Source organism: Podarcis vaucheri (assembly GCF_965113315.1).
Source record: "Podarcis vaucheri genome assembly, chromosome: 8".
NCBI lineage: Eukaryota > Metazoa > Chordata > Lepidosauria > Squamata > Lacertidae > Podarcis > Podarcis vaucheri.
In genome coordinates, this window is record NC_138766.1 from 5,221,734 (window position 1) to 5,248,074 (window position 26,341).

The 26,341-nt window shown below is 42.3% G+C and overlaps 1 protein-coding gene across 2 annotated transcripts; it reads left to right on the forward strand.

The window, feature by feature from the left end:
* The first annotated feature begins 49 nt into the window (after nucleotides 1-49).
* Nucleotides 50-25,590, forward strand: UBE2D2 (ubiquitin conjugating enzyme E2 D2). 2 transcript variants are annotated; one of them, XM_082234710.1, is made up of 7 exons: nucleotides 50-311; nucleotides 16,931-16,994; nucleotides 17,951-17,982; nucleotides 18,063-18,140; nucleotides 18,230-18,335; nucleotides 22,855-22,906; nucleotides 24,231-25,590. In XM_082234710.1, exons 1-7 carry the CDS (start codon nucleotides 288-290, stop codon nucleotides 24,274-24,276), a joined length of 402 nt encoding a protein of 133 aa, XP_082090836.1. In that variant the 5' UTR covers nucleotides 50-287; the 3' UTR covers nucleotides 24,277-25,590. The 2 variants fall into 2 exon arrangements, with proteins under 2 accessions (XP_082090836.1, XP_082090835.1); XM_082234709.1 differs by having other exon boundaries at nucleotides 57-311; nucleotides 22,813-22,906.
* Nucleotides 25,591-26,341: the final 751 nt, after the last annotated feature.

A 26,341-nucleotide genomic window follows, 5' to 3' on the forward strand; every position in this document is an offset into this window, starting at 1 on the left:
GCGCACGCGCGCGGGGGGCGGGGGAAGGCCGAGGCCGCCGCCGCCGCCGCCTTCGCAGGGGAGCGGGCGAACAGCGCCGCCAGAGGAGCGACGAGGCCGGCAGGGCTGCCAGGAAGGAGGACAGAGCGGCCGGCCTTGGACGCGGCCCCCTCGCGCGCCCCCGCCTGGCCCGCTTCCGCCGAACCGCCCTCCGCGCTCCCTCCGCGGCCGGAAAGTAGTCCCCCTCCTTCCTCCCTCCCTCCCTCCTCCCTCCTCGCGCGCCGCCCTCCACAGGCTCCGCCGCCGCGATGGCGCTGAAGAGAATCCACAAGGTAAGGCGCCAGCGCGGCCGGGAGGCGGCCCGGAAGACTCCGCTCCTCCCCGGGCCCGGCTTCCCTCCCGCCCTCGGCAGGGCCGCGCGAGGCTGGGCCGGGAGGCCTGGGCGGCTGTGAGGGGCTCCGCTCTCTCCGCTCCTCGGGGCCGGCCGGCCTCCCGCGCTCTCGGGGCAGCTTCCCGCCGCCTTCGGGCCGCGGCATCCAGGCCGGCCTCCGGGGAGGGGGCGCTCCGTTCCCAGCGCCGGCCGGGATCGGTGCCTTCGCTCGCCTCTCGAGCGAGCCTTTCTTTGTTCGGAGGCGCCCCGATCCTCCCCTCCTGCCTTTCCCCGAGCCTCTGCCGTCCTTGCGGCCTCCCCGGAGGCGACGCAGCGCCATCCATAGCTTTCCCTGCCTTCCTCCTGCGATGCAGCTTTGATGCTACTCTGGCAAAACAAACACCAGTCTGGTGGCCATCCCTGGGAGAGGCGCCTCGAAGCAGGATCCTGGCCCTTGAGGGGAACAAGCGTGCGAACCCCGCTTAGACTAGCATGTGGCTACAGGTGTGTGCGCCCCCTCCTCCCAAGTAGCTCCCTGGGCTGCAGGTGCTCCGTAGAAATCCTGTACCAAAGTAGGTAATGGAGGTGGGGGCCAAAGCCTAATTTCTTTCCTTTCAAAATCCGTGGAGTGAGTTGCTCCTATGTGGACGGCGAGGAAACGTCTGCCTGCAGTGAGCTGAGCCGGTGGCGGCGTCGCACCCTGGCTTTGGCCGTCTTCATTCCCAGGGCCATGCTGCTCACTCCTGCTGCTACAGCTACACCTATATCCTCAGTAACAACTCCTAGTGCCTATGTCTCAGGGGCTACAGAATTCTTTGCTTCACCTTCAGAAACGTGGCTTAAAGGTTCATCTTGTTTCTGGAAGGAACATTCAAGCTGCAGTTCAGGCTGCATTGAACTGGGTTGGATTTACTGCCAAGTAAACATGAGTAGGACTTATGTTACTTTTTGGACCCTTATTTTTCAACTGGTTAACATTAGCCAGCATTCTATTTGGGAGTAAAACCAGTCAAAGACAAAGGTGAGGAAGTCAATATGAAAATCTCCCTCTTGTGCACATAGCTTTTAAAAAGACCGGAAACCTTTGTGGATAAATTCCTTTTCTCCAGGCCTACTGAAGTCATTAGTCCTAAAAACATGGACATTATGTAAGGGCTCTTGTGTTTCAGTTGTTATTAGGGCTAAGGCATAGTTCTGACATTTCATATTATTTGTTTGGTATCAGGAGATGTGAATAATACGGGAAACTTGCTGGTCTTGCCTGACAATATTGATCATGAGGTCAAACATTGCTGGCTGGTGGTACCTAATATCACGTGTGTATGCACATGCACATATAAGGGAAGGGTTAGCTTCCAGCTAATGCCTGCAGCAAGAGTATAGGTGGTGGCTTCATTTGCCTCCACTTAAAATCCTCCCATAGGAGATTCCTGGGGCTTTTTGGTTGCTATGGTTGACAGGTAATAGTCCCAGGTGATTTAGCAGTAGCATAAATTATGCTGTCTTTTATAGTAACATACGTGACTATGGTATAGACTTTGTAACAGTATGCCTTTTGCATCAAACAGTAACTTTAAGATTTATGAAAATGGAATTTGTCTGTTGTGTGTTGTCATGTTTTATATACAGTACAGTATATACAGTATATACTCTAAATGTTTTGAGTTGTTCAGTTACAGAATTCAAAAATGTTAGCAGTATATATGAGTATTCAGCTTCTTGGTAAGGTGCCGTATGCAGTGTTAGAAACACAAGATCTATAAGCCAGGCGCCAAATGGATCCTTAAATCAAGGTTACAGTCGCCAAAATGGAATTTCTAGTTGCCATTTTGGGGCAAGACTGCTTTAAATGATGCACTGACTGATTGATTCTCAGTTAAAGATCTGGCTAGTTCAGATGACAACCTTGAGGTTTGAGAACTTAAAAGAAGAAAAGTCACTTGATCCAGGGACAGACCACATATATATTCTCCTGTTCCAACTTCTTTTTCTTAATGGAGAGTGCACCTGCTCAGGCTGCAACAGAAAAAGCATTTGGGTTCCAGAAATTCATTTCAATTGTACAGATAAAATATAACTGATAGAATTTGACAGGATGGGGTATTAGTGTGTGAAAACAGTCCAGCTCCAATGATCCCCAGATGGTGGAGATGTCAGGTGCCATCCTGGCTCCCAGGCATCTTGGTCACAAGTGATCAAATGCCAGGTCCAAAATGCGCCTGGCTAATTTTGAACATTGTACCATGGGAGATGTGTGTGTGGTTACCCCTCTCCCCAATCATTCATGATGTCCAGATCCCCAGCTTTCATTTTTTTAAAAGCTTCTAGTATTTGTAGCACCTAAGATATGAGACAAAATGTTCAGGCATTATTCTTCTCATTTTCTTGTGAGAAACTAGCTTGCAGATTCTGCTTTCAGTGTCTGTCTTTGCCATTGCCTCCCTGAAAAATTCCTGCAGGTGCCTATGCTTCTTTTTTCTCTTTTATGAACTTTACTAATTCACTGTATTGGTAGAGGTGAAGAATCTCTTGCATATAAATAGATTACAGTAGACGAGCTGCAATATCGGTCCTTTGGAAGTTTGCTGAATTCAGCTGGGGATGCAGGACATCATTTTTAATGTGCATTTAGGTTTTGTATAGTACTTGGGGTTGGGTCATCATCTGGTGAATCAGTCTGACATTGGCTGCTGACTGATTCTTGAATGAGAAATTAAAAATGAGACTGTAAGGATGTATATTAACTGTATTGTGAAAATTGCAAGGGTGGGATCTAAATTTAATAATTAAAATTAATGAAAATTAATATCCTCATGCACCAAAGGCACCTTGCTCACCACCTTTACAGTAACTGTGGACATGCACACTCATTTAGGAATCTGCACCTCTGTTTTGCAACTCTCTTTTGCCATCTCCCATCCCAGTTAAGCCCACATGGTTTGGTTTCTCCTGTTGGCCATGTGCTTCTAACTGCAGTCATCTCTGAACTGGGAGAGAGGTCAGGAGGAGACATGAATTATGCACATAAGTAGTCACTGTAGGGCCATGCCACTTAGTATTTGGCAGCCAACTAAGATTTGCCATTGTGTTTGACATGAAGCAGCAGCCAATAATGACAGAGTGTCTGTTGATACATACATTTCTGAATATGGACAACAACCGTTTTAGGCATGTCCAAGTGACATGCAATCATGCATGTGTGCATTGCACCCACTCCAGAAGTGGCTAGAAAAGGGGGTAGGGTGGAGCAGGCTCACAACCTATTATTATTCAGTTTTAGTCACACATTCAAATTGTGACTGCAAAAAACCCACTAGATAAAGCTCAAAACTGGCAGATACATTTTCAGCATAAGAAAGTACACAAGCTTAACTGCTGACTTTCAATGTGTGTGTGTGTTTTGATGTGCGTTGTTTTTAAAAACCTGTTACTAAGGCTAAGAAAAGCCTAGATACCCATGAAGTTAACTGGCTGCAGAGCTGGCCTGTTTATGAGGCAGACTGAAGCGGTTGCTTTACACAGCAGAATCCAGGGGGGGTGCCTCTGCAGGCACTCCCCCCCCCTCTGTCACCACCAGCAGAGAAGCAAAGAGAAGTAGCTGCCGCGGCTTCTGGATTCCAGCAAAATCTCACCAGAACCCTGCAAGATGGCATGCAGGCCTCCAAAGCTCTTAACATGACCTTCCCGAGACTTTGCTTCCCTGCTTTGCTTGCCAGGATCTTGGTATGGTCATGCAAGGCCACTGTGCTATATCATAGGAACATCACAAGATCTTTCAGGAAACTGCAGCTGTGCAACCCTGGAAGGTGAAGCTTTGATGGGGGCAGCAAGGGGAAGGGCACATGCGCAGGGTAGCACCTTTCTGTTTTGCCTCAGATGGCAAAGCGGGCTGGGTCAGCCCCAATTGGATGTTTTTGGGCCAGTTGTGTGTGCTCAGCCTAATCTATGTTGCAGGGCTGTTTTGAAAGTAAAATGGCTGGACAGAATGAACCATGAGTATGTAATGCATCTATTACATATACATGTAATAAAGTAAAAGCCATACATGAAATCCTGAGTTATTCTAGTCTTTCTCTTCACTCATTTTGCAAATCTCTCATATGTTTGCTTTCAAGCTCCCTTCAAATATCATGATGGTGCAAAAATGCATGTGCATTCCATCAGATATATACAGGTTCCAGCAAATTCAGTTGCCAAAGCCTCTGAAGACTGGTGGAGCAGCTTTCCTCCCAGGTTTGAAGAACTTTGAAGTGGGTGTAGGCTGTTGCTGAGATTGTTTGGCAGCTGTGTTGACAAAACTTCTGCAGAGCTTTGACCACATGAGGCTACTGGAAACGACTTCCTTTCTCTTTTGGATGGTGGAACTGGCAAGTGTTGTCACCATTGCCTGCAACATGGAGTGCCTTTAGACTCTGACACCCAGCAGTACAATCTTCCCAGCAAGAAAAGGGATGGTGGTCACAGCACTATTGTTTGGCTTTGCTAGCAAGAACTTCGAAAACTTTGGCTCTTAGAGATGTAGAAAACAAGTCTGAAAGTCACTGTCCCCTTAAAATACACCCAAGCAGGGCTGCTCCACCCTTTCTCACTCACTGTTTACATACATTTAAAAGGTTAAATAGGTGATTATACATGCAGATGCCCTATCATCATCATTATATTTATTTATACTGTACCTTTTCCTCGGTCCAGACTCAAGGCAGCTTATAGATAAAATCAGGGACCACTAAAAACATAACAGTTTACAGGCAGCAACCACTTTACATGCGTCCAGTTGACACGTTGATCACACACATGCTTGTTACTGCTGACCTGGAAGTGGTCCGGAAATGGGATGGGCTTATGCATGTTCCACTGATGCACAGGGGGGTCAGGAACAGAACCAAATGTTTGCCGCCTGTATCTGCCACTTGTCAGATTCATAAATATTTTATATCTGTATTGTACCTCGGGCCAGTCAGATTCAAAGCATGGCCTAAGAAGCAGTTTTCAGACATCACCTTCCATATGAACTTTCAAAGCCTCCATGAACTGGGCCAAATTACTCCTGCCCATCTTTTCCCATACTGAATACGAAAATATCATGTACAGGCAACCCCGATTTACATGTAAGTCTGATGTTTATGCCCTGCTAAGCCCCCTTTTCTGGCCACTTCTGGGTTGCAGCAATGCATGTGTGCCATGATCGCACGTGCATTGAACTAGCGTAAAATGGTTGTTGCCTGTAGTATATTCATAGAATTGTAGAGTTGAAAGGGACCCTGAGGGTCATCTAGTTCAACCCCCTGCAATGCAGGAATCTCAACTAAACCATCCATGACTGATGGCCATTCAACCTCTGCTTATAAACCTCCCAGGAAGTAGAGTCCACAACCTCCCGAGGGTCTTACTGTCAGAAAGTTCTTACTGCTCTTACTGTCAGAAAGTTTTTCCTGATGTTTAGTCGGAATCTTGTTTCTTGTATCTAGAAGCCATTGATTTGAGTCCTTACCCTCCAAAGCAGGAGACAACAAGCTTGTTCCCTTTGCCATGTGACAGCCCTTAAGATATTTCAATATGGCTATCGTATCTCCTTTCAATCTCGTCTTTTCCAGGCTAACATACCCAGCTCCTTCAAGTGCTCCTCCAGACCCTTTATCATCTTGATTGCCCTCCTCTGCACACGTTCCAGCCTGACAACATACATCTTAAATTGTGGTGCCCAGAATTGGACACAGGCAGAATAGAGGGGTTCTGGACACGATACTTCTGTTGATGCAGCCTAGAATAACATTAGCTTTTTTGCTGCTGCATCACACTGTTGACTCATGTTAAGCTTGTGGTCTACCCCTAGATCCCTTTCGCATGTACTGCTAGTAAGCCAGGTTTCTGCTATCTTTTATTTGTGCATCTGGTTATTCCTGCCTAAGAGCAGAACCTTACATTTATCCCTGTTGACATTCATTTTGTGAGCTTGGGCCCAGTTCTCCAATCTGTTAAGATAATTTTGAATTCTGATTCTGTCTTCTGCAGCATTAGCTATCCCTACCAGTTTGGTGTCACCTGCAAATTTGATGCGCGTCCTCACAATTGCTTCATCCAAGACGTTTATGAAGACATTGAATGACAACAGGATCAGGACAGAATCCCACAACAGTGGTACCTCGGGTTAAGTACTTAATTCATTCCGGAGGTCTGTTCTTAACCTGCAACTGTTCTTAACCTGAAGCACCACTTTAGTGCTAATGGGGCCTCCAGCTGCCGACACACGATTTCTATTCTCATTCTGAAGCGTATGTAACTTGAAGCGTCTGTAACCCGAGGTACCACTGTATTAGACTAGTGGAGTGTGAGGTTCAGTTGCTGGAGTTGCCAACCAACTTGCCTGCCCAGGAGATAGTTTAAAAAGAAGCTTCAACATAGTTTCTGAATGTTGAAGTTCCCTCTGTGTGTTTATGCCTTGCCTTGCTAACAAATGGTAAACAACCGTGCAAGATAGCTTTCTGGTTGAGTTACCAAGTAAATCGCATATTCTTAGCAACAATTCTTAGGTTAGATAGATGGGAGGTGAGGGCCAAAGCCTAGTTTATTTAATTTCAAAATGGCATGTTGTCAAATTCCATTGCTGCAGGAAAAAGTCTCTTTTTCCTACTGCGATTTGCAAGTGATACCAAATTCAGACAGGATACTATGGGACAAATCTGACAAGGAATTTGCTTTTGGCATCCTTTCTGGAGTGGGAAGACCATATTACCAAAATGTAATAATTTTTCTTGGCAATTCAAGAGGACGTTGCTATGAATTCCTGTTGGTTGACAAAGTTCATCTAAAGCAGGCTTCCTCAAACTTGGCCCTCCAGATGTTTTGAGACTACAATTCCCATCATCCCTGACCACTGGTACTGCTAGCTAGGGGTCATGGGAGTTGTAGGCCAAAAACATCTGGAGGGCTGAGGTTAGGAAGCCTGATCTAGAGTAGTCATGTACTAACCTTAGCTTTAACAATTAATGCTGCTCTAATTTTTATGTAAACTCTTACCTGGAGTATATGGTGATACCTCTGTTTGTGCTTTAAATGATACTAGTTTTGGCATTAATTTGCAATAAATGCTTCTCTGAGAGCCAGTGTGGTCTCCGCTCCTCCACCTGCAGCTGCTGGGTGACTTTGGGCCAGTCACACTTCTTTGAAGTCTCTCAGCCCCACTCACCTCACAGAGTGTTTGTTGTGGGGGAGGAAGGGAAAGGAGAATGTTAGCCGCTTTGAGACTCCTTCAGGTAGTGATAAAGCGGGATATCAAATCCAGACTCCTCTTCTTCTCAGGAATGAGCAGTACAGAAGATAGTTTGTAAGCTAGCTGTCCATCTGAATTGTTTCCTTGTCATTACTGCTAATTGACAAAACAAGCCTTGGAAAAAGTTGTCTCAAACTGTAAGAGAGAAAAATTTAAATAACAAGGAATGCTTCTCATAAGATGTCCTGCCTGTTTGCATAAGTGTAGGTGTCAGAAATCCATTGCCTAAGGCAGTGCCTGTGTCTTCCCACTGCTGAAAAGGACACCCAGCAGCATGCTCTGTATTCAGATTTTCTCATTAGAACCCAGTGGATCAGCTGGTAAAATAACCAGTGGCAAAGACCACAGACTCAAGCCTTAACTGAAATTAATCAATTGGTTTATTATTAGTCAAAATTGCATTTAAAGAAAAATACTTCCCCTATAAAATAATATTGGAAAAATGCATTGCAGTGCTGATGAAAGCAACTTAACTTGTCTTCCTCCTCCTTTGTTCCCCTATCAGGTTTGGGAGTAGGAGGAGAGAGAGAATATTATGTTGCTCTTGAGGAAGTTGTTCTGCATGCACAGTTGGCTAAAACTGTTAGACACAAATACAATCGTATTAGTTAACAGGTTTTTTGCTCCCTGTGAGAGTAATACAAAAGGTTTGCTCATTCAGTGCAATTGTGTATTTAATGGGCTTCTGTCTTGAGGCTTGTCCATTCAGAGTCCTAGTGCGAGTACTTGTACAGCTCTGTGGGTCGATAAAGACTGATCAGATATTGTGCTAATCCATAATTTGGGCTATACAAATGAGTTTAGAGGATGCCCCCTGATCCTCCATTACAACTCCATTGTTGTTTTATTGGTTAGTTTACATGGGTTTATTATTTTACTGGTTTGTTTATTGATAATTTATTTATTGTTCATTGTGATTGGTGTAAAATTAAACTCCTGTACTTTGCAGCCTCCATTGCATCCTTACTGTGCCGTCCGGCAGAGCTTTTCCGGGTAGTGTGGAGCCTTGCAGAACCAATGGTAGCTCGCTGTGACTTTTTTGCTAAGCATTTTGAGGATAAAATCACTTGTATCCATCGGGACCTTGACTCTAGTGTTATAGCGGTTAAACATTGAGAGATGTCCAGAGCACTGTCTAATCCTGTTTTGTTAAATGAATTTCAGATGTTTCGGCTTGAGGATTTTGACAAGGTGCATGGATCGGTGTGAGTGACTACCTGCACTCTGGACCCTTGCCCCTCTTGGCTGATAAAATCCAGCAGGGATGCGACTAGCTGCATGGGCTAGAGAGGTGGCCAGTGCCTCTTTACGAAAGGGGGTGGTTCCTGCTTGTTTGAAGGAGGCAGAGATAAGACTGCTTCATAAGAAGCCATTCCTAGATCCTGAGAACCTCAGTATTTACCAGCCATTTGCCAACCTTTCCTTTCTTGAGCTAGGTTCTTGAGCAGGTGGTCACTGACCAGATCCAGATGCTCTTGGAGGAGTCTGGTTTTCTAGATCCATTTCAATTGTGGTTTCAGCCTGGCCTTGGCACAGAAACTACCTTGGTTGCCTTATATGATAATCTGTGTTTTGATATCACTGACCACTGTATCCTCCTGGAAGCTATCTAAGTTGAGGGTGGGTGGCACTGCTCTGCAGTGGTTCCTGTCCTGCTTGGATGGTCCTTTTCCGTTGTTGATGCTTGGGGACTGTTTTTCAGCATCATGAAGCCTTCAATATGGTGTCCCTCAGGGCTCAATTATATACCCCATGTTGTTTAATATCTATATGAAGCCTCTGAGTGGACCCATCCAGAATTTTGGCATGCATTGGCAGCGGTACAGTGGTACCTCTGGTTAAGAACTTAATTCGTTCCGGAGGTCTGTTCTTAACCTGAAACTGTTCTTAACCTGAGGTACCACTTTAGCTAATGGGGTCTCCTGCTGCCGCCACACCACCGTCGCACAATTTATGTTCTCATCCTGAAGCAAAGTTCTTAACCTGAGGTACTACTTCCGGGTTAGCGGAATCTGTAACTTGAAGCGTTTGTAACCTGAAGCGTTTTTAACCCGAGGTACCACTGTATGCTGAAGACACAAAGCTCTGTTTTCGCCTTTACTAAACTCTGCAGGTGTGGCAGTGGATGTGCTGGACCAGTGTCTTGGCTTGGTAATGAGCTGGATGAGAGCCAATAAACTGAAGCTCAGTCAGTATAAGACAGAGACAATGATAGTGAGTAGCTCCCTGGATCAGTATTTCCCAACCGGGGGTCATATCCCCCCCCTCAGATATTCCAAGAGGACCACAGGTGAAAAATGTGTAAATGGGCCATAGCACAAGGCTAGGGGGCCACAGAGGAAGTAAGAGGTGAAGAGAAGAGATAATTTTTAAAAATTTAAAAAATCCTGATTGGCTGGCTAACTGCTTGGCCAATCACAAGTGGGTAAGGGGGTGCTCCTTTTTCCCATGTGTGTTTCCTTGGAGTGTTTCCTTGTTTCTGGCAGGAGAGGGTGATTGTTGAGGCTCCGATTTTGACCAGTAGAGCCTGCGATCCAGACCCCCAGGTCAGGTAAGTGCGGTGGTGGGGTAGCAGTGGGTAGGGCTGCTGGGCAAGGCACAGGATGCAATCCACCCCAGCACCTAGCAGATCAGGCCCTTTGGATGTTGCTGAGGGGTCGTCTGGTGTTGCTGACTTGCATCTAGTAAATAACTGAGTGTCTACTCAGAAGAAAGCTGCACTAGCTTCAGTGGGCCTTACTCCCAGGTATGCATGGCTATAGTGCTTTGTAGACAGGGCTCCTCCAGATAACAAAATCTTTTTGTACCAGGTCAGTGAGGACCACTTGCTTTTTAAAATTCTCCCATATATACCAGAACCCTCTGTGCGCCTTTTGGACTGTATCTGTAGGTTTCCCTCTCTGTGTCAATTAACTTGGGTCAAATAAGTGTTGCTTACTTTTTGTAACACATGGGAGGTGGATCTCCCTCGGGAGGTTCTGGACTCTCCTTCCTTTGAGGTTTCTAAGCAAAGGTGGGATGGCCACCTGGCATGGCTGCTTTAGCTGAGTTTCATTGCAGGGGGGTGCACTAGAAAGAACCCTTGGGGTCTCTTCCAGCTCCATGATTTCATGTTTTTTCTGCTTCAACAATATTTCATCATGTTCCTATCATTTTATGTAATTATATATTGTATAAATTATAAAAATTATAAAGAAGCATGTTCTATATACAAATAAAACATTTAAATAGCTACCGTTCTACCAGTAGGATGGGGGGATGGGTGTAGCCAGGACTTTTGTTAGGGGGGGCAGGCTTTTGTTAGGAGGGGGGCAGAACCTCAGGTTTGTATTGATTATTACCGTATTTTTCTGTGTATAAAACAAGCTTTATTGACCCCAAAATGAGGTTCAAAATTGAGGCTCGTCTTATACACAGGTAGTGCTATTGGGGGCTGTGCTCCGGCTAGAGTGGCCACGCGCTCTGCCCCAACGGGCTGCTGCAGGTAGCCGCTTCCCTGGAGATGGCACAACTGCTGGAGACCTGCAGCAGACCGTCGGGGCAGAGCGCGTGACCACTCTAGCTGGAGCATAGCCACAGAGGGGCTGCACCGGCTTCCCACAGCCGGCCGACGGATCCAAGCGAAGGGAGTCAGGCCCGGAGAGAGAGCGCAAAGCAGCCAGACACCACCTTCCCAGGCACTCTGGGAATAGTGCCTGGGAATAGTAATAGTGCCACTGTATTCTGCTCTGGTCAGACCTCACCTGGAGTACTGTGTCCAGTTCTGGGCACCACAATTCAAGAAGGACACTGACAAACTGGAACGTGTCCAGAGGAGGGCAACCAAAATGGTCAAAGGCCTGGAAACGATGCCTTATGAGGAACGGCTAAGGGAGCTGGGCATGTTTAGCCTGGAGAAGAGGAGGTTAAGGGGTGATATGACAGCCATGTTCAAATATATAAAAGGATGTCACATAGAGGAGGGAGAAAGGTTGTTTTCTGCTGCTCCAGAGAAGCGGACACGGAGCAATGGATCCAAACTACAAGAAAGAAGATTCCACCTAAACATTAGGAAGAACTTCCTGACAGTAAGAGCTGTTCGACAGTGGAATTTGCTGCCAAGGAGTGTGGTAGAGTCTCCTACTTTGGAGGTCTTTAAGCAGAGGCTTGACAACCATATGTCAGGAGTGCTCTGATGGTGTTTCCTGCTTGGCAGGGGGTTGGACTCGATGGCCCTTGTGGTCTCTTCCAATTCTATGATTCCTCCTTAAAGGGACAGTGCCCCGCCTGTCCTGGGCAGGGCAAAGGAGCCTGCTTACAGCCGCTGTACCGTTCAGGCTTGTGCCTTCCTTCCAAACTTCTGCCTCTGCAGGGAGCACTTGCAAATCGCCGAGGGTCTCTGTCGGTGGACGCAGAGAACCAGTCAATGAATCTCTCCCCAACACAACCTTTTGTTTCCCCATGTCGTAGAAACCACCTATCATATCCCCGCCTGATCTCCGCCAGCGTGATTCATGGCGGCGATCAGGCAGCTGCAGCGCGAGCGGATGTGTGATATGTTCTGTTGGGTGAGTGATTTTCAGGATTGCCCCCCACCGCCCCAAAAAATTGATCTGCCAATGCCAAAAATCGCTTATCCACCAGAATGAAGCGCGGGCCTGAGTTTTTAAGTGGCAAATGGCCGCTTGATGGGGGGAGGAATGCCGAAAATTGCTCACTTGAGCCCAAGATTGTCAGGGGCGGGAGCGGTTGTGTGCTGCGTTCTGGTGGGTGAGTGATTTTCGGCATTCCCCTCCCCCAATAATCCTCCCCAAAAGTTTAATCCCCCTATTTTCTAAATTTTGAGATCTTATGGGAAAATACGGCACTTATTGTTGGCATCTGTCCCCCGCCCCCCTTGGCTACACCCATGGGAGACTACAGGAAGGAAAGAAGGTTGGGAGCTCCTAGAGAGCGTTCTCTGACACCACTGGACTCTTCAGAACCTGAATCTTTTTAAATCTCAAAAAATAAAAGTAAAATCTTTGAGAGAAGAATCCAGGTGGATACTTCTGTTGTTTTCTTTGGCCTTCCTATTTAGACGCTTGATGTAGGAACACTTCTTTGTGAGATTGTTTGCCTTTCTAATTAAAAGCTAAAGGTCGCATTTAAACTGGCAGAGAAAGAACCGTTAAACAAATGCTCAGTGTGCTTTACAAGTTGAATCTTTACAGGTTTACTCGAAAGTACCAGTGAATGCTTGGCTGCGTGCTTCCAGTTAAGTGTGCTTAGGAATCGGTATGTGATGGGGCAGTTGATATGGCGTGTTTCATAATTAGAATACAAAAGAACTCTTCTATCCATCTGCCTTTTACCCTCTAACGTATTGTTGAAATAACTTGTTATAGTATTATTAGGTTGAATTTACATGCATTGTTCGTTTGTTAAGTGCTAAATCTTCTCAGGTTTTGGATTTTCTCTCTAGGTGACATTTCCTTAGTGGCATATGATTGTGATTGGCTCAGATCATTTGTTATGGAAATGGTTAAGCAATCCATAATTGTGAGGGTCTTAAATGAAGGAGCTTAATGCCTAAAATCTGGTTTTCATTATCTCTTCTGTGTTCTCGTAATAAAATTTATTGGAAGAATAAAATGGAAGAATTAAACAAACGTACATAAAACCCAAATTCAGCATCAGTGTTGATGAATTCGTATGGTATTGTTGTGGAACTGGACTTCATAGCTGCTTACTAAAAGCTTCTGCTTAGTTACCAGGCCCAGCCATAATTTGTAGACCCTTGACATATAGGGTGTAGATCTAGGTTTCTGTTCAATGTAGCTTTTATAATCAGACTGCAAATCTACTACTTCCTTAAATTTTAAATATGCCCACAAAACTCCATAGAAGAGTAATATATTCCCCAGAAATCTTTAATGGTTTAGTTGAAGCAGAGGCGCTGAGTTCCGCACAGCATTGGGGTGGCTCATCGCATGTGCATGACATCACACACGCAACACGCTTGTTGGGAGGAGGTTGCGGGGCCCAGGGAGGGCTTCTGCCACCATGGGTAAACCCAATGTGGCCCTCCACTGCCCTGGGGAGACGAAAGGGGGCCTTCTGCAGCCACAGGGAAGGATGCTCTCAGACATTATGACATATTGAAATATCATTATGTTTAGCTGGTGATATATTGCGATATTGAAAACCAGATATCACCCAGCCCTACGTACATGTATAAATGCATCTTCCTGGAGTAAAATATAACAGAATAAACAAGACTTCAAACCAAGTGGTTTCAGCTTGTCTGAACCAGCATTGACTGGCTTTGCTTTGTATGGACAAGCTGTGGCTTGTTGTACAGGGTTCAGTGGTGAGTTGAGACTCAGCCTTACCTACGCTCTTGTGTTGATCAGTTTGTATTGTTGTGCTCCAGTTTAGTGTTAGAAACTGAGATATGAAGGTTGGGAGCTAGATGGCACCTTAAACCTAGGTTATGGGTGCAACAACGGAATGTCTAGGCATGCTTTTTTAATAACAAGAATACAAAGCTGAAAATGAATGAACCGCAGCTAAAATATTACGTTCAATTTTCACATGGTCTAGTCCTTCCCCTGCCCCCCTAATGTTCTTAAAAGGGTCTCTTCTCCAGTCTTCAGAAAGTAGCTGGAAGTAGGGAGGCAGAAAAAGGTCCTTCTTTCCTTCCACTCTGCAATTTTAATCTGAAATCTTAGGTGCTCAGAAACTGCTTGTGCTAATGAAATTCCCTGTTGCAAAATGAGCCTAGAACAATGGGAGTTTCGAACGCTTCTCCAGTTATTTTATTGTCATATTGATGAGAATACACAAGTTAACTATTTTACTAATTTTTTGGTGAATCTGACATGTACAAATATATTTCCACTTACGACTGAAAAGGAAAAAAAGGGCATGTAAAATGTGCTATATTGCTGTAATCTTTTTAGTAAAATTGGTCACTAGCATCATCATTTCTTGACCCATCTAGTTGGGATATACGTAAGGTAGGGTGAGCACTAGTTCTAACAAGGACTGAACCAAGGCCTGCAACTGGCCAAACTTGCATATCGGCAAATATTATATTTTTAGGGCGGTTCACAAAAATGAAACGTCATGTGCAACAGTGTTTTCAGGCTTGTTTAATGTGTAAGTTTATTTTTTTCAGAATTTTGTTTGATACAGATTTTGTTGTAATAATCATGAAATGAAGTACTAACAAGAATTCTTTCTTTTTTTAAAATTAATATTTATTAACATTTCATAAACAATCAAAAACTTCAAAGTTTAAACATAGAATACAAAAACCAAAAAAACTACAAAAATGAGAAAATACAAAACAAAACACATAGAGGTACACAATAGAGAACAGTTAACAGAATAGAGAAAAAAAGGAAAAACACCAAAAAACAAAACAGAAAAAAGATTAGTATTTTCATATCTTATACTTCATTCACTAGTTTCTTGACCTCCTCACACCTCCCTTTTTGTATTCCAGTTCAGATATTTAGTTCAGCAAATCCTTACCCTCTATCATTTATCCTTACTCAACATCTTAACCTATAATAAATATATATTTTCCACCATTGTCAATCCATATTTACATATTCTTGTTAATCTTTTAACCAACACTGCTTGTTTTCAATCCAACATCCCTTTAACATTCATTAATTTTACAGTATTTCTGTAGATACTCTTTAATTTTTTTCCATTCTTCATCCACCGCTAACAAGAATTCTTTCAAAGCATTAATTCTGTCTTGCAACAGCAAGTTACCACTCTGCTTTGGAACACTTATTAAAAGGAAAGCCTGACTAGCTTTTCAGATACTGTTTAATTGAATAACTTTTTGAAGAAATGCCTGAAGTAACTGATATTATTCTTTGAAGTCTTGTTTATTCTGTTATACTTTACTCCAATAAGTCTCATTTATCCTAAATAGAACCCAATAAGCCCAACATGTATGCACAAAATATGTTTTTTAATGTGATCCCATTGAGGTACTAGGATGAAATTTTGCTGGAAGCTCTTAGAAATATGAAATAATTAATACAATTTGGGGTGAATTTTTAAATCATTGTTTAATTGCTTAAAAAAATAAATTATGTAACTTAACTTTAAAATTTAAAATAAGTACATCATGTACCATATCATATTAAAGCCCATGAAGTTCTGAAGGGATTGGTTTTTTTTTTTAGTTTTGAAATATCTCGATTCTGGGCTGAGGTTTTAAGGTTGTCAATTTTTTGAAATTTCAAACCCTCATAACTCAGAAACAGGATGAGATAAGAATATTTTTTTTAGATTTAAGCTTAGTTCTGATCATTCAACAAGTGTACAAAATTTTAAGAAAATTGGACGACATGAGGTAAAAGATTCATTAAAAATTGGACCAATTTATATGGAATGACCCAAAGGTTTTCCACAATGTATGTTATGAGTATTGATAATATCAGATTAAATTAAATATCTTTTTCATTATCACAAATGTAAAAGATCATTGGAAATATATTTGAAAGGAAAATCACATGAATTGTGTGTGTGACTCTTAATAATCTAAAGAAAAGTAAGTGAAATAGCCATCCATTATGTTGGAAGTGTACATTGCACATTGGTACACTTAACTTCATTTATGATGGAGTTAGCAAATGGGTCTTGGAGAAAATATGGGATAGGGAATCCAACTAATATTCTTCTATTTTTCTTGCCTGAAGCTAGAATTCAGCATAAGGTGTTAATTCCATACATCAGTGGCCATGGCACCCTGGGGTGCCTTGAATGATGGCCAGGGGTGCCGTGAGCAGCACTGGCCTCTGTCCCTCTTTCCTTCCTTCCCTCCCTCCCTCCCTCTGATGTCCTCTTGCATTTCTGCTGGCTCTGCAGGCAAGGGCTGACCTAACTGGGCCTTGAGCCCCACTGGGTGCCACAGAGAGAATGTAGTTGGTCAAGGGAGCCGTGGACCCAAAAAGGTTGAAAACCTCTGCCATACATGATTGTGTGAAACATATATCTAATGCTGGAAACAAGATAAAACTAAATTAGAAGCAAATGATCTAGCAAGTTATAGAACTATGCCTCCTTAATGTTAACAACGTTCATTTGAAGCACTGAAAGAAAGTTGCTGTGCTTCCCCAAAATCAGGTTGCTTCATATATTAGCATTTTGTTTTATAACAGAACTTAAATACAGGTATTAATGTTGATATTTTCTCAGTTTTTCTGTAAGTTTTTAATGAGCATTTAATAATAATAAAAAGCTATAGTAGTGTGCTGTTTGCTATGACTGTTGTGTGGAAATAAAATTACTGTATTTTGAGTCAATTGTGTGTTTGTTTTTAGGAATTGAATGATCTGGCACGTGATCCTCCGGCACAGTGTTCAGCAGGGCCTGTTGGAGATGATAGTAAGTACCTATAATTGAGAAAAAGCCTTCACTTCCTCAGGCAGAGAAGAAAACTGACCTGCACATATACAATTGAGGTTATGTTTTTAAAATCTTTAAACAGGCATAGGCAATTTAGAATGAGAATTACATAATCTTAATCTTCTTTTAGGGTATATAATTAAACAGTGACTAAATTGGTTAAACAAATTTCACACTGGAGACTACCTGCCCAAACTTCTCCAAAGGCAACATGCCCTTTATTTCAACTTAAAATAAATTGGTGATGGTCTCACTCTTTTTAAAAGTAGCTTTTGTTTACTTGACCATATGATAGAATCTTTAATGTTTTTCTTGAACAAATTTTTGTTGTTAATTTCTTTATAACTTTTTGTTGAATTATTTATGCATTCAATAAACTAAGCTTTTAAATTTACTTGTAAGGCTGTCTCTCCAGTAAATTACTTAATGGAAAAAAGATATGTGTTAAATGAAGCATTTAGTGACTAATTTGAACAAACTTTGATAGGTCTGTTACAAGAAGTAAGTTGTGTGTTGTGGTAAAGAGGCAACTCTTGCACCTTTCTAAGTAGTTATCTGTATTAAAATACTCAATACGAAAAATGCCTTTCTTCCAAATAGATTGGTGTGAAACATGAAGGGGTGAATAGAACACACATCTACTTCCCCTGAACAATTAACTTCATTTGAGGCCTTGACTGTTGTTGCAGGAGTCATTCTGTACATGGCATGTTTTGTTGGGTTTCCTGCATGTTGCCCATACCCTGCTTATGTCACGACATTTGGCGAAGTTGAGCGTGTAAGCCAGACAGTAAGCTTGAAATACTGACTCCCTAGCTGAGCTAAGAGTGAAATATGGGTGACAGGGATCTACTTTTGCTGCACCATATTCAAGGCATTCTATTTGCACTGATCGCTGCAAGTAAGGTCATATCTCGTTTTCCTTCCTCTTCCAGTGTTCCATTGGCAAGCGACAATAATGGGACCAGTAAGTATCTTTCAAACCTGAAATAGCATTTATAAACTTAACTTTAAACTTTCTTCTAATAGTTTTTCTTTTCTTTTCAGAATGACAGTCCTTATCAGGGTGGGGTGTTCTTCTTGACGATTCACTTCCCAACAGATTATCCCTTCAAACCACCTAAGGTGGGTTTCTTGTTTACATCCTAACAGTGCTGGTGTAGTATCTGTTTTAGCAAATAAAAGCTATATGAAAGAATGTCCTTATCTTACAGGTTGCATTTACAACAAGAATTTACCATCCAAATATCAACAGTAATGGCAGTATTTGTCTTGATATTCTACGGTCACAGTGGTCTCCCGCATTAACTATTTCAAAAGGTAAGCATTGTGGCTCTGAGCCTAAATGAATGGTAAGTGATTTCTAATGTTAATGTAAAATGTATTGCATATTTCCCAAGGTGATTTATGATGCATCTCTTTAAATGGCACACACCCTTACTGCCCAGTTTCTTGATTATACCTAATTAAGTATTTAAGGCTATGCATGGTGCATTTTACAAAAGCTTCCTTTGCCCAGCTAGGTTACTGAATTTGAGCTGGCTAGTCTGCCAATACTTAACAGTTAGGAAGAACCTGTTTCAAGCATGTACTATGGTTGAGAGGGCGAAGTAGCATCTTGACATGTGTGCAACATTCGCCAGAAGCTGCCTGTATCACAGATGAAGGAGATACTTGCTGTTTTCTAAGCATAACAAAGGTCAGTGTGGAGTACTGAAGGGATATATAAAATAAGGGACAAAACAGCGTCTGGAAACTAGCAGTCAAGCAAAAGATATGACAACCAGAGGTGACGGTTTCTGGAAAATTTTGAAGCTGAAAATTTTCTGATGCTCCAGGTAGATTGGGATCTGATTCGGCTTGTTTGATTTGTATTTAGTAAGCACAACACACACACACACACACACGTGTGAAAATAGGTATTGTGTGGTGGTCATTAGCCTAAATGGTTCTAAAAGAGGTTATTATGCGAATTCATAGTGTAGCTTCCTTACTAGCTAGTTACCAAAACTTGTCTCCATTTTGGTTTGTGTGTTTGTTTGTTTGTTTGTTTGTTTGTAATTAAGTAGTATATAAATTGTTGAAATGAAATAAACATCTATAAGCAGCATACAGAAACTCAATACGGTTTTTGTGGTTTAGCACTGTTTCACATAAGCTGAGGTAGAACAGATAATTGTTATGTGAGCCTCCTTGGGGAGAGTATTCTACAACTTGAGGGCTATTATTGAAAACATGAAACTAGCTGCATAGTCAGAATATGCTTTTAGGTACATTGAGTAATGCATTGAGTAATGAGAGGGACATTGAGCATGCCCAGGCAGCTTTCCCCTTTTACCATGGCTGCTACATGCATCTGATACCTGGAGCCTTTGCCCCCCCCCCCCACCCCTTTTCTGTTTTTCTTGCTTGATGAGCCTGTGCACACAAACTCCCAATTATCTTGTGGATACACCACTGCTGTAAATAGCCCACCAAATTGCCGCAGCCAGTCGTCAGCAGGCCTTGCCGCAGCAACCAATCACACACCCAAACACCACTGCCAATCTCCTGCTGCCTGGTCTTACCGTATATTCCACTGAGTGTGTTTGCAGCCTTTGTAGGCATATGCTAGGCTTGGAACACTTCAGCTGAGTGGTGAGATACAAGTATGTCTTTAAATCTGCCATTGAAATCAGTTTAAATTAGATGGAGTTAAATTTGACATTCTATTCAGATTTCATCCAAACTAGTTTCCCCCCTCCCCAAAGGCTATCTGCTCTGCTAGCCTCCCCTTAGAACATGGTGCTGATAACACCAAGGTTGTACATTTGATCCCCAGAAGGGACAGCTGCATATTCCTGCATTGCAGGAGAATGGACTAGATCAGGCTTCCTCCACCTCAGCCTTCCAGTTGTTTTGAGATTACAATTCCCAGCATCCCTGACCACTGGTCCTGCTAGCTAGGGATCATGGGAGTTGTAGGCCAAAAACATCTGGAGGGCTGAGGTTGAGGAAGCCTAGATGATGATCCTATGGGTCCCTCCCGATTCTGATCTGTGATTCTGTTTGAGAATCTGGTTTCCACTTCATGTAAGCAGCCCCTGACCTCATTTTGACCCTGTTTTGTCAGTCTCATTTTACATGTAAACTAATTGAATAGGTGACACATGATGTGTTCTGTTCGGCACCTAACACCTGATGTTAAGTATCTAGATCTTTGGAAGATGCTAGTTAAAAAGTATTTGGAAGGGGGTGAGGCAACAGCAGGTATGTTGCATAGTGGTGGCAAGGAAGATAGCCCTGTCAGTCACAATTTTAAGTCCCTTTGTGAATAATTATTTCATTTTAACTAGTGGTACATGTGTGCTGTCACTCCATCCCCAGTAACTGTTCTGTACAGGCAGAGTGTTGTTTTAAGAGGGATCTGCCAAACCACACACACACTGGCCACACACAAAGTTTAATAGGTCAAAGATTGTTTAATTAGCTAAAGGCTTGGAAGAAGAAGAATGTTTTGCTTGGGACCTAAAGATATGCAGTGTGGGTGTCTAGGGAGAGTGTTCCCCAAATGGGGAGCCTCTGCAGAAAAGGCCTGTTCTTGTGTTGCCATCTTCTAGACCTCCTGTGGAGGAGACACATGAAGAAGGGCCTCAGAGGATGATCACAGGGTATGGGTTAGTTTGTATGGGGAGAGGTGCTGTCCTGAGCTGTTTATGGCTTTATAGGTCAAAGCCAGCACTTTGAATTGGGCCAGGAAACTAATTGTCAGCCCGTGCGATCAAGCCAGGATCAGTGTAATATGTTCAAAGCATCTTGCCCCAGTGAGCAGCCTGGCTGCCGAATTCCTGCACAAGCTGAAGTTTCCAAACTGTCTTCAGAGGCAGCCCCACATTGCAGTAATCTAACCTAGAGGTTGCTGAAGCATAGGTGACAGAAGTGTGGCTTTCCCTGTCGAGATAGCTGGGCCACCAGCCAAAGCTGATGGAAGGCACATAGCACCTCCGAGGCCACCTGAGTCTGAAGCATCAGCCAAGGATCTAGAAGTTCCCCCAAGCTGTGTACCTGCTTCTTCAGATGGCGTGTAGCCCCATCAAGAGCAGGCAACCTCCCATCCATCTGGTCTACAGAACCCCAACCACTAAGAGTGTCTCATTCTGCATTCCACTTCTTGAGGAGTGATTTTTCCACTGCCTCTTTCAAGCAGGCAGGGAGCACCCTGATCTTGCAGGGAGGCATTAATCACACCCCTGGTCCAGCCAGCCTTCCTTCCTCTCCCTTCTAGTTTTTATCAGCTAAGAGGGGCAAGGGTCCAAACTGTGAGCAGTCAGCCTGACTGATCCAAGCACTTTTTCCACATCTTTGAGCTGAAACTTACCAAGCTAGTGATGTGAGATGGGGAAACTATCCATAGAAGAAGCTTTCCACTTCCCCAAAAATATTGTTCCATTAAAAAAAAAAAAGAACCAACACCAACCATAGAATCATAGAATCATAGAGTTGGAAGAGACCACAAGGGCCATCGAGTCCAACCCCCTGCCAAGCAGGAAACACCATCAGAGCACTCCTGACATATGGTTGTCAAGCCTCTGCTTAAAGACCTCCAAAGTAGTAGACTCCACCACACTCCTTGGCAGCAAATTCCACTGTCGAACAGCCCTTACTGTCAGGAAGTTCTTCCTAATGTTTAGGTGGAATCTTCTTTCTTGTAGTTTGGATCCATTGCTCCGTGTCCGCTTCTCTGGAGCAGCAGAAAACAACCTTTCTCCCTCCTCTATGTGACATCCTTTTATATATTTGAACATGGCTATCATATCACAACCCAACTGAGCAAAGCTGTTTTTACCCCCCCTTGCCCCTTCTTGTTTTTTTAAACAAACCCTCTGTTCAAATCAAATATTTCTGATTGCTGGGGGGGAGGGACTTCAAATTATGATCAGTTCAGGGCAGCCTTCTCCACCTGGTAGTTTTCAACTGTGCCCCAGGCAGCATAGCTGGAGCTGATGGGAACAGCTGGAAAGGCTTGTTGCAGTTAATACAATTATCCAGTATTACAGCAAATTGTTGTGTTTGAAGCCTTTTTGGTTTCATTGCCACATAAGATGTTGAGTGTTATTCCTTGGCTATAGTTTTTCCCATTGCAGTAAGTAGCTTTCAATGTATATGAATTCTGTACAAGTGAGTGCTGTTCCATGATGGACCTTGTTTTATCAGCCATAAATAGTACCAGAAGTGTCAAGTAAATGTCAACCTCGTAGAGGAAGTATCAATGTATTTGAAAGAAAATCCCAGGAAATCTGGGATTTTTAGCTTTATACACAAACTATGGAACATCTAAACCAGCAGGGACCATCATGTTTCTAGTTTTTGTTATTCTTTTTGTATTTTTAGTATAAAGGAGTCTTTGTTTTCCTTAAAAATAAAAAAAGTCCTTTAGGATTGCAGGTGATGTAGGAAGGAACATACATCCCCCGTGCCTTAAATTGGACTCTTGTGCCAATTCTGTTCTCATGCTTCCCAGGCTCCAGTATTTAAACTCTGGCAATGTGGCTGCTGTTTCCCTACATTAGTGAGGAAAGGCATAGTTTCTAATTCTGCGACCAGCCCCAATGTGTAGAGTAGGGAAGATGTGTCAGATGGGAAGGTGCTTGAACCCGTGTTTTTAAGCCATGTGGAAGGAGAGCAGTTTCAACCTCAGTGCTAGATTATAAAATTACAGAAAGAGGGATGGAGGCTAAATGAAGAATAGAATGAACTTGCTTCTTACCTGTATTCAGCTGTACTGAAAAATTCTAATGTAGTGTGTTCTTCCCTCCAGTACTTTTGTCCATCTGTTCTCTGTTGTGTGATCCCAATCCAGATGATCCCTTAGTGCCTGAGATTGCACGGATCTACAAAACAGATAGAGAAAAGTGAGTATGGAAGGTTTTTTTATAGCTGAAAACCTGAGAATGGACAGTTTGAAGACTTTGTCAACTAACTCTTTGACTAACTCTGTGCCATTGGCACTATTATTTCTTTTTACAGGGTGTCATTTGCTTCTGTCAGCTGCCTTGTATTTTTATTTCCAGCTTTAAAGTATTTGATCTCAGTCAGTAATTAGGGTTATTTTTTTCAATTGGGCTGCTTAATCCAATAAAATTTCAGTTAGTGTCCTCTGCAACCTTTATACATGACTGTTTTGCAGTTGCCTCTCTTCGTCCTTACAGTTTCTGCTTTTAGGCTACAGAGGAGGAAACAACTTAAACTTCTGCCACAAGACAACCTGATTCTGGTGGTGGTAGGTGAAAAAGAAATAGATGAGTGGCTTCATGAGTAGCTGCAGGGATAATAATGGACAGATATTGCTAATTGTAGTGAAAAATTCTTGAGGTTCAATTGATTCGTTTTCATTCTATATTTTTCCAGTCAATTACTACTATGAATAGTTCAGCTTGAGGCAATTCTATTACAACATTGAACTAAAACTTCCTTTAACAGTGTAAAAAGCATTTAGTGAAGCTTGAGCACAATGAAAGTGCACACTCTGAAATGCAGCATCTTTCAACACCCGACATCACGATAATTGTAAAAGTGACAAGTCAGAACTAAAAACAAGAACCTGGAATTGGTTCTTAACATTTGAGCATCTAAAAGTGCAAACTTGAATAACAGGTGATTGCTGCGTAAAATGTTTCTTAAATTTTTCCAGTTATAGTTGCTGATATTAAACTGAAAATCTACTGATTTGTTCAGATGGCAAGAGCAAGTGGAAACAAACATTCAAAATTTAGAAGATATTGCAAGACTGTTGCCTATGTTCTTGTTTTAATGGTTTTCATTAATGAACTGCAAGGCTTTCTGAAGTTTTTCTTGAATATTTTGTACCGCTTAAGAACTCAAACATTTCAAATGCCTTTTAAACTCTGTGTGGTATGTGTATGCGGCTACTGTTTTTGTTTGTTACTATGTATGGTATGTCTCTTTACATTGTAAACTATCCTTTGATCCTCAGATAAAGGGCAGTATAGAATTATTATTATTATTATTATTATTATTATTATTATTATTATTATTGCTAACTGTATTATTAACAGTACTCTGATTGCAATGTTATGGAGACTTTTAAAGTTACTTTGCCTAGTGCTTCAGCTTGATTGGGTGCTAGAAATAAATTATGGTTAATATGATCTTAGCAAAGGGCTTCTGCTTGGTGCAGTTTGCACTTCAGTAACCATCCTCTTTTTATACATGCAGGTACAACAGAATAGCTCGAGAATGGACTCAGAAGTATGCGATGTAATTAAAGAAATTATTGGATAACCTCTACAAATAAAGATAGGGGAACTCTGAAAGAGAAAGTCCTTTTGATTTCCATTTGACTGCTTTCTATGAGCCCACGCCTCATCTTCCCCTGTGCACATGTTTACCTGATACAGCAGTGCTGCGTGTTGTACATACTTGGAACAATGAAATACTGTATTCCATACCAACATTGACTCCTAGCAAAGAAATGTGTGTGAAAAGCCAGTTCTTCAAAGTCTAGTTGTGAGCATAAAAGCATTCCTAAAATATTTAAATTGGGCATAAACCAAAGGTAGGGGGAGGGGGCATAGAGTAAAAGGCTTTCAGTGATTGAAAAGGAGAATTTTGTTTAAGTGGAATCCTTTTAAACTCATAACAGTTATGAAAAACGTATGTGAAGAACTTGAAGCTGTTTCTGTATTTTTATTCTGAAGGACCTACTTAGGTAAATGTATGACCAACAAGATCAAACTGTACCCACATCCTGTGTTTAAAGGTCTAAGTTTAACTGGTCAGCATTTAAATGCATTGGAGCTATTAGTGCATCAAGTGACGTTGATTTTGTTTCAGCTCCTCTCCCCCTCCCCCCTTCCCTTCATAATTTTGGTTTGTATGTGTTTTCTCAGTTAACATAGCTAATAGCTCTTATTTTCTTAAGTTTTTAACTGCTTAGGTCTTTCTGGATGTAAGGGTAAAAATTCATTTGACAGACTTGTGTATATTTAAAGACCCAAATGCTCCTTTGGAGCTTGTACGTTCAAGAATGATTAATCTGTGTAATAAACTGATTACTACAGTCATTACATATAACTGTGTGAATAGGCTTAATTTTTTTATGGGCTAAGATTTAAAGTCTATAGTTCTTGTTTTTTAGGAAGTTGCATTTGAGAATAATCAGTCTTTAAGCTTCATCATAGACTAAGCAAGTCAGTGAGACAAACTTCAAGTAGGGTGTGAAAACACCAATGTCCATGATAAACTGGAATCTGGAAACCTGAATGCCTGTATGTCAGAGCTTGACTGTTAAGCCAGATAAGCAACTTGCTGATTGAACAACATTTCACAAAGTTCTGTTTAGCATGGGACTAAACCTGGGCCTGTGTGCTGTAGCGAAGGGATTCCTTGTGTAATTTTTAAGAATGGGTGTAAAAGGGCAAGGTGGGATTTTTTTTACAGAGGCATCAGCACAGACTAACACAAACTATAGCTTTTAAAGACTGTTGCACTAAATCACTTGGAAATGTTCACTGTACATGAAATATCTTTGGATGGCATTCATTTGAAAAATAGTAAAAATGTAGTTTAAAGTTTACTTGTTAAACGAGTGTCTCTCTCTCCCCCCACCCCAACCTTAAATGTGAATAAGTATAATCTGCAGTGGAAAGGTGCTGGGCTCTATCTCATTCAGCCACAGTGCTCTTCCTTGTCTATTTTCAAATACCCTTGCACAGTTAAGGAATAAATGTCCACTACTTGTTATATATTTTTTCCATGGGTTCTCTCTTAATGTTCCTTGTTTGTGGATCTGACATTCTGTTAAGAGGTTCCTACCCGTTCTTTGGGAAAAAATGTGTGTCGTTAAATTTTCAATTTCCAAGAACAAGTCAGGCAGTCTACAACTTTGTGATAATATTACAATTTTTATATCTTGCCTTTCAGACCCACCAGGGATTCTTTATACTTGTATAGCAAATATTTAAAGTTTACATTTAAAATGCTTGGAGTTTCATAAAATTATCTCAATCCTCTCAGCAGCCCAGCTAGAGAATCCAGCATTATATCAAATTGCTGTTGAAGAAGGTTGCTTGATGAGGGACACCCAATGAGCTGATGGTTGGACTGAGACTCAAATAAGAGCTCTGGACTTGCAACTAATTCTCTTCAGTCACAATACAACTAATGGCCTACTGAATCCTTCTGTGTACAGGTTTCTGGTCATAATGAGTAGCTGTAGATTTGGATAGTAGTATAACCTCGTCTATGAGTAAGACAGAACAGTGCCTAAACATTTCTCCACATGACTACTTATGTGCTATATGGGCAGAACTAATTTGTTTGTTTTT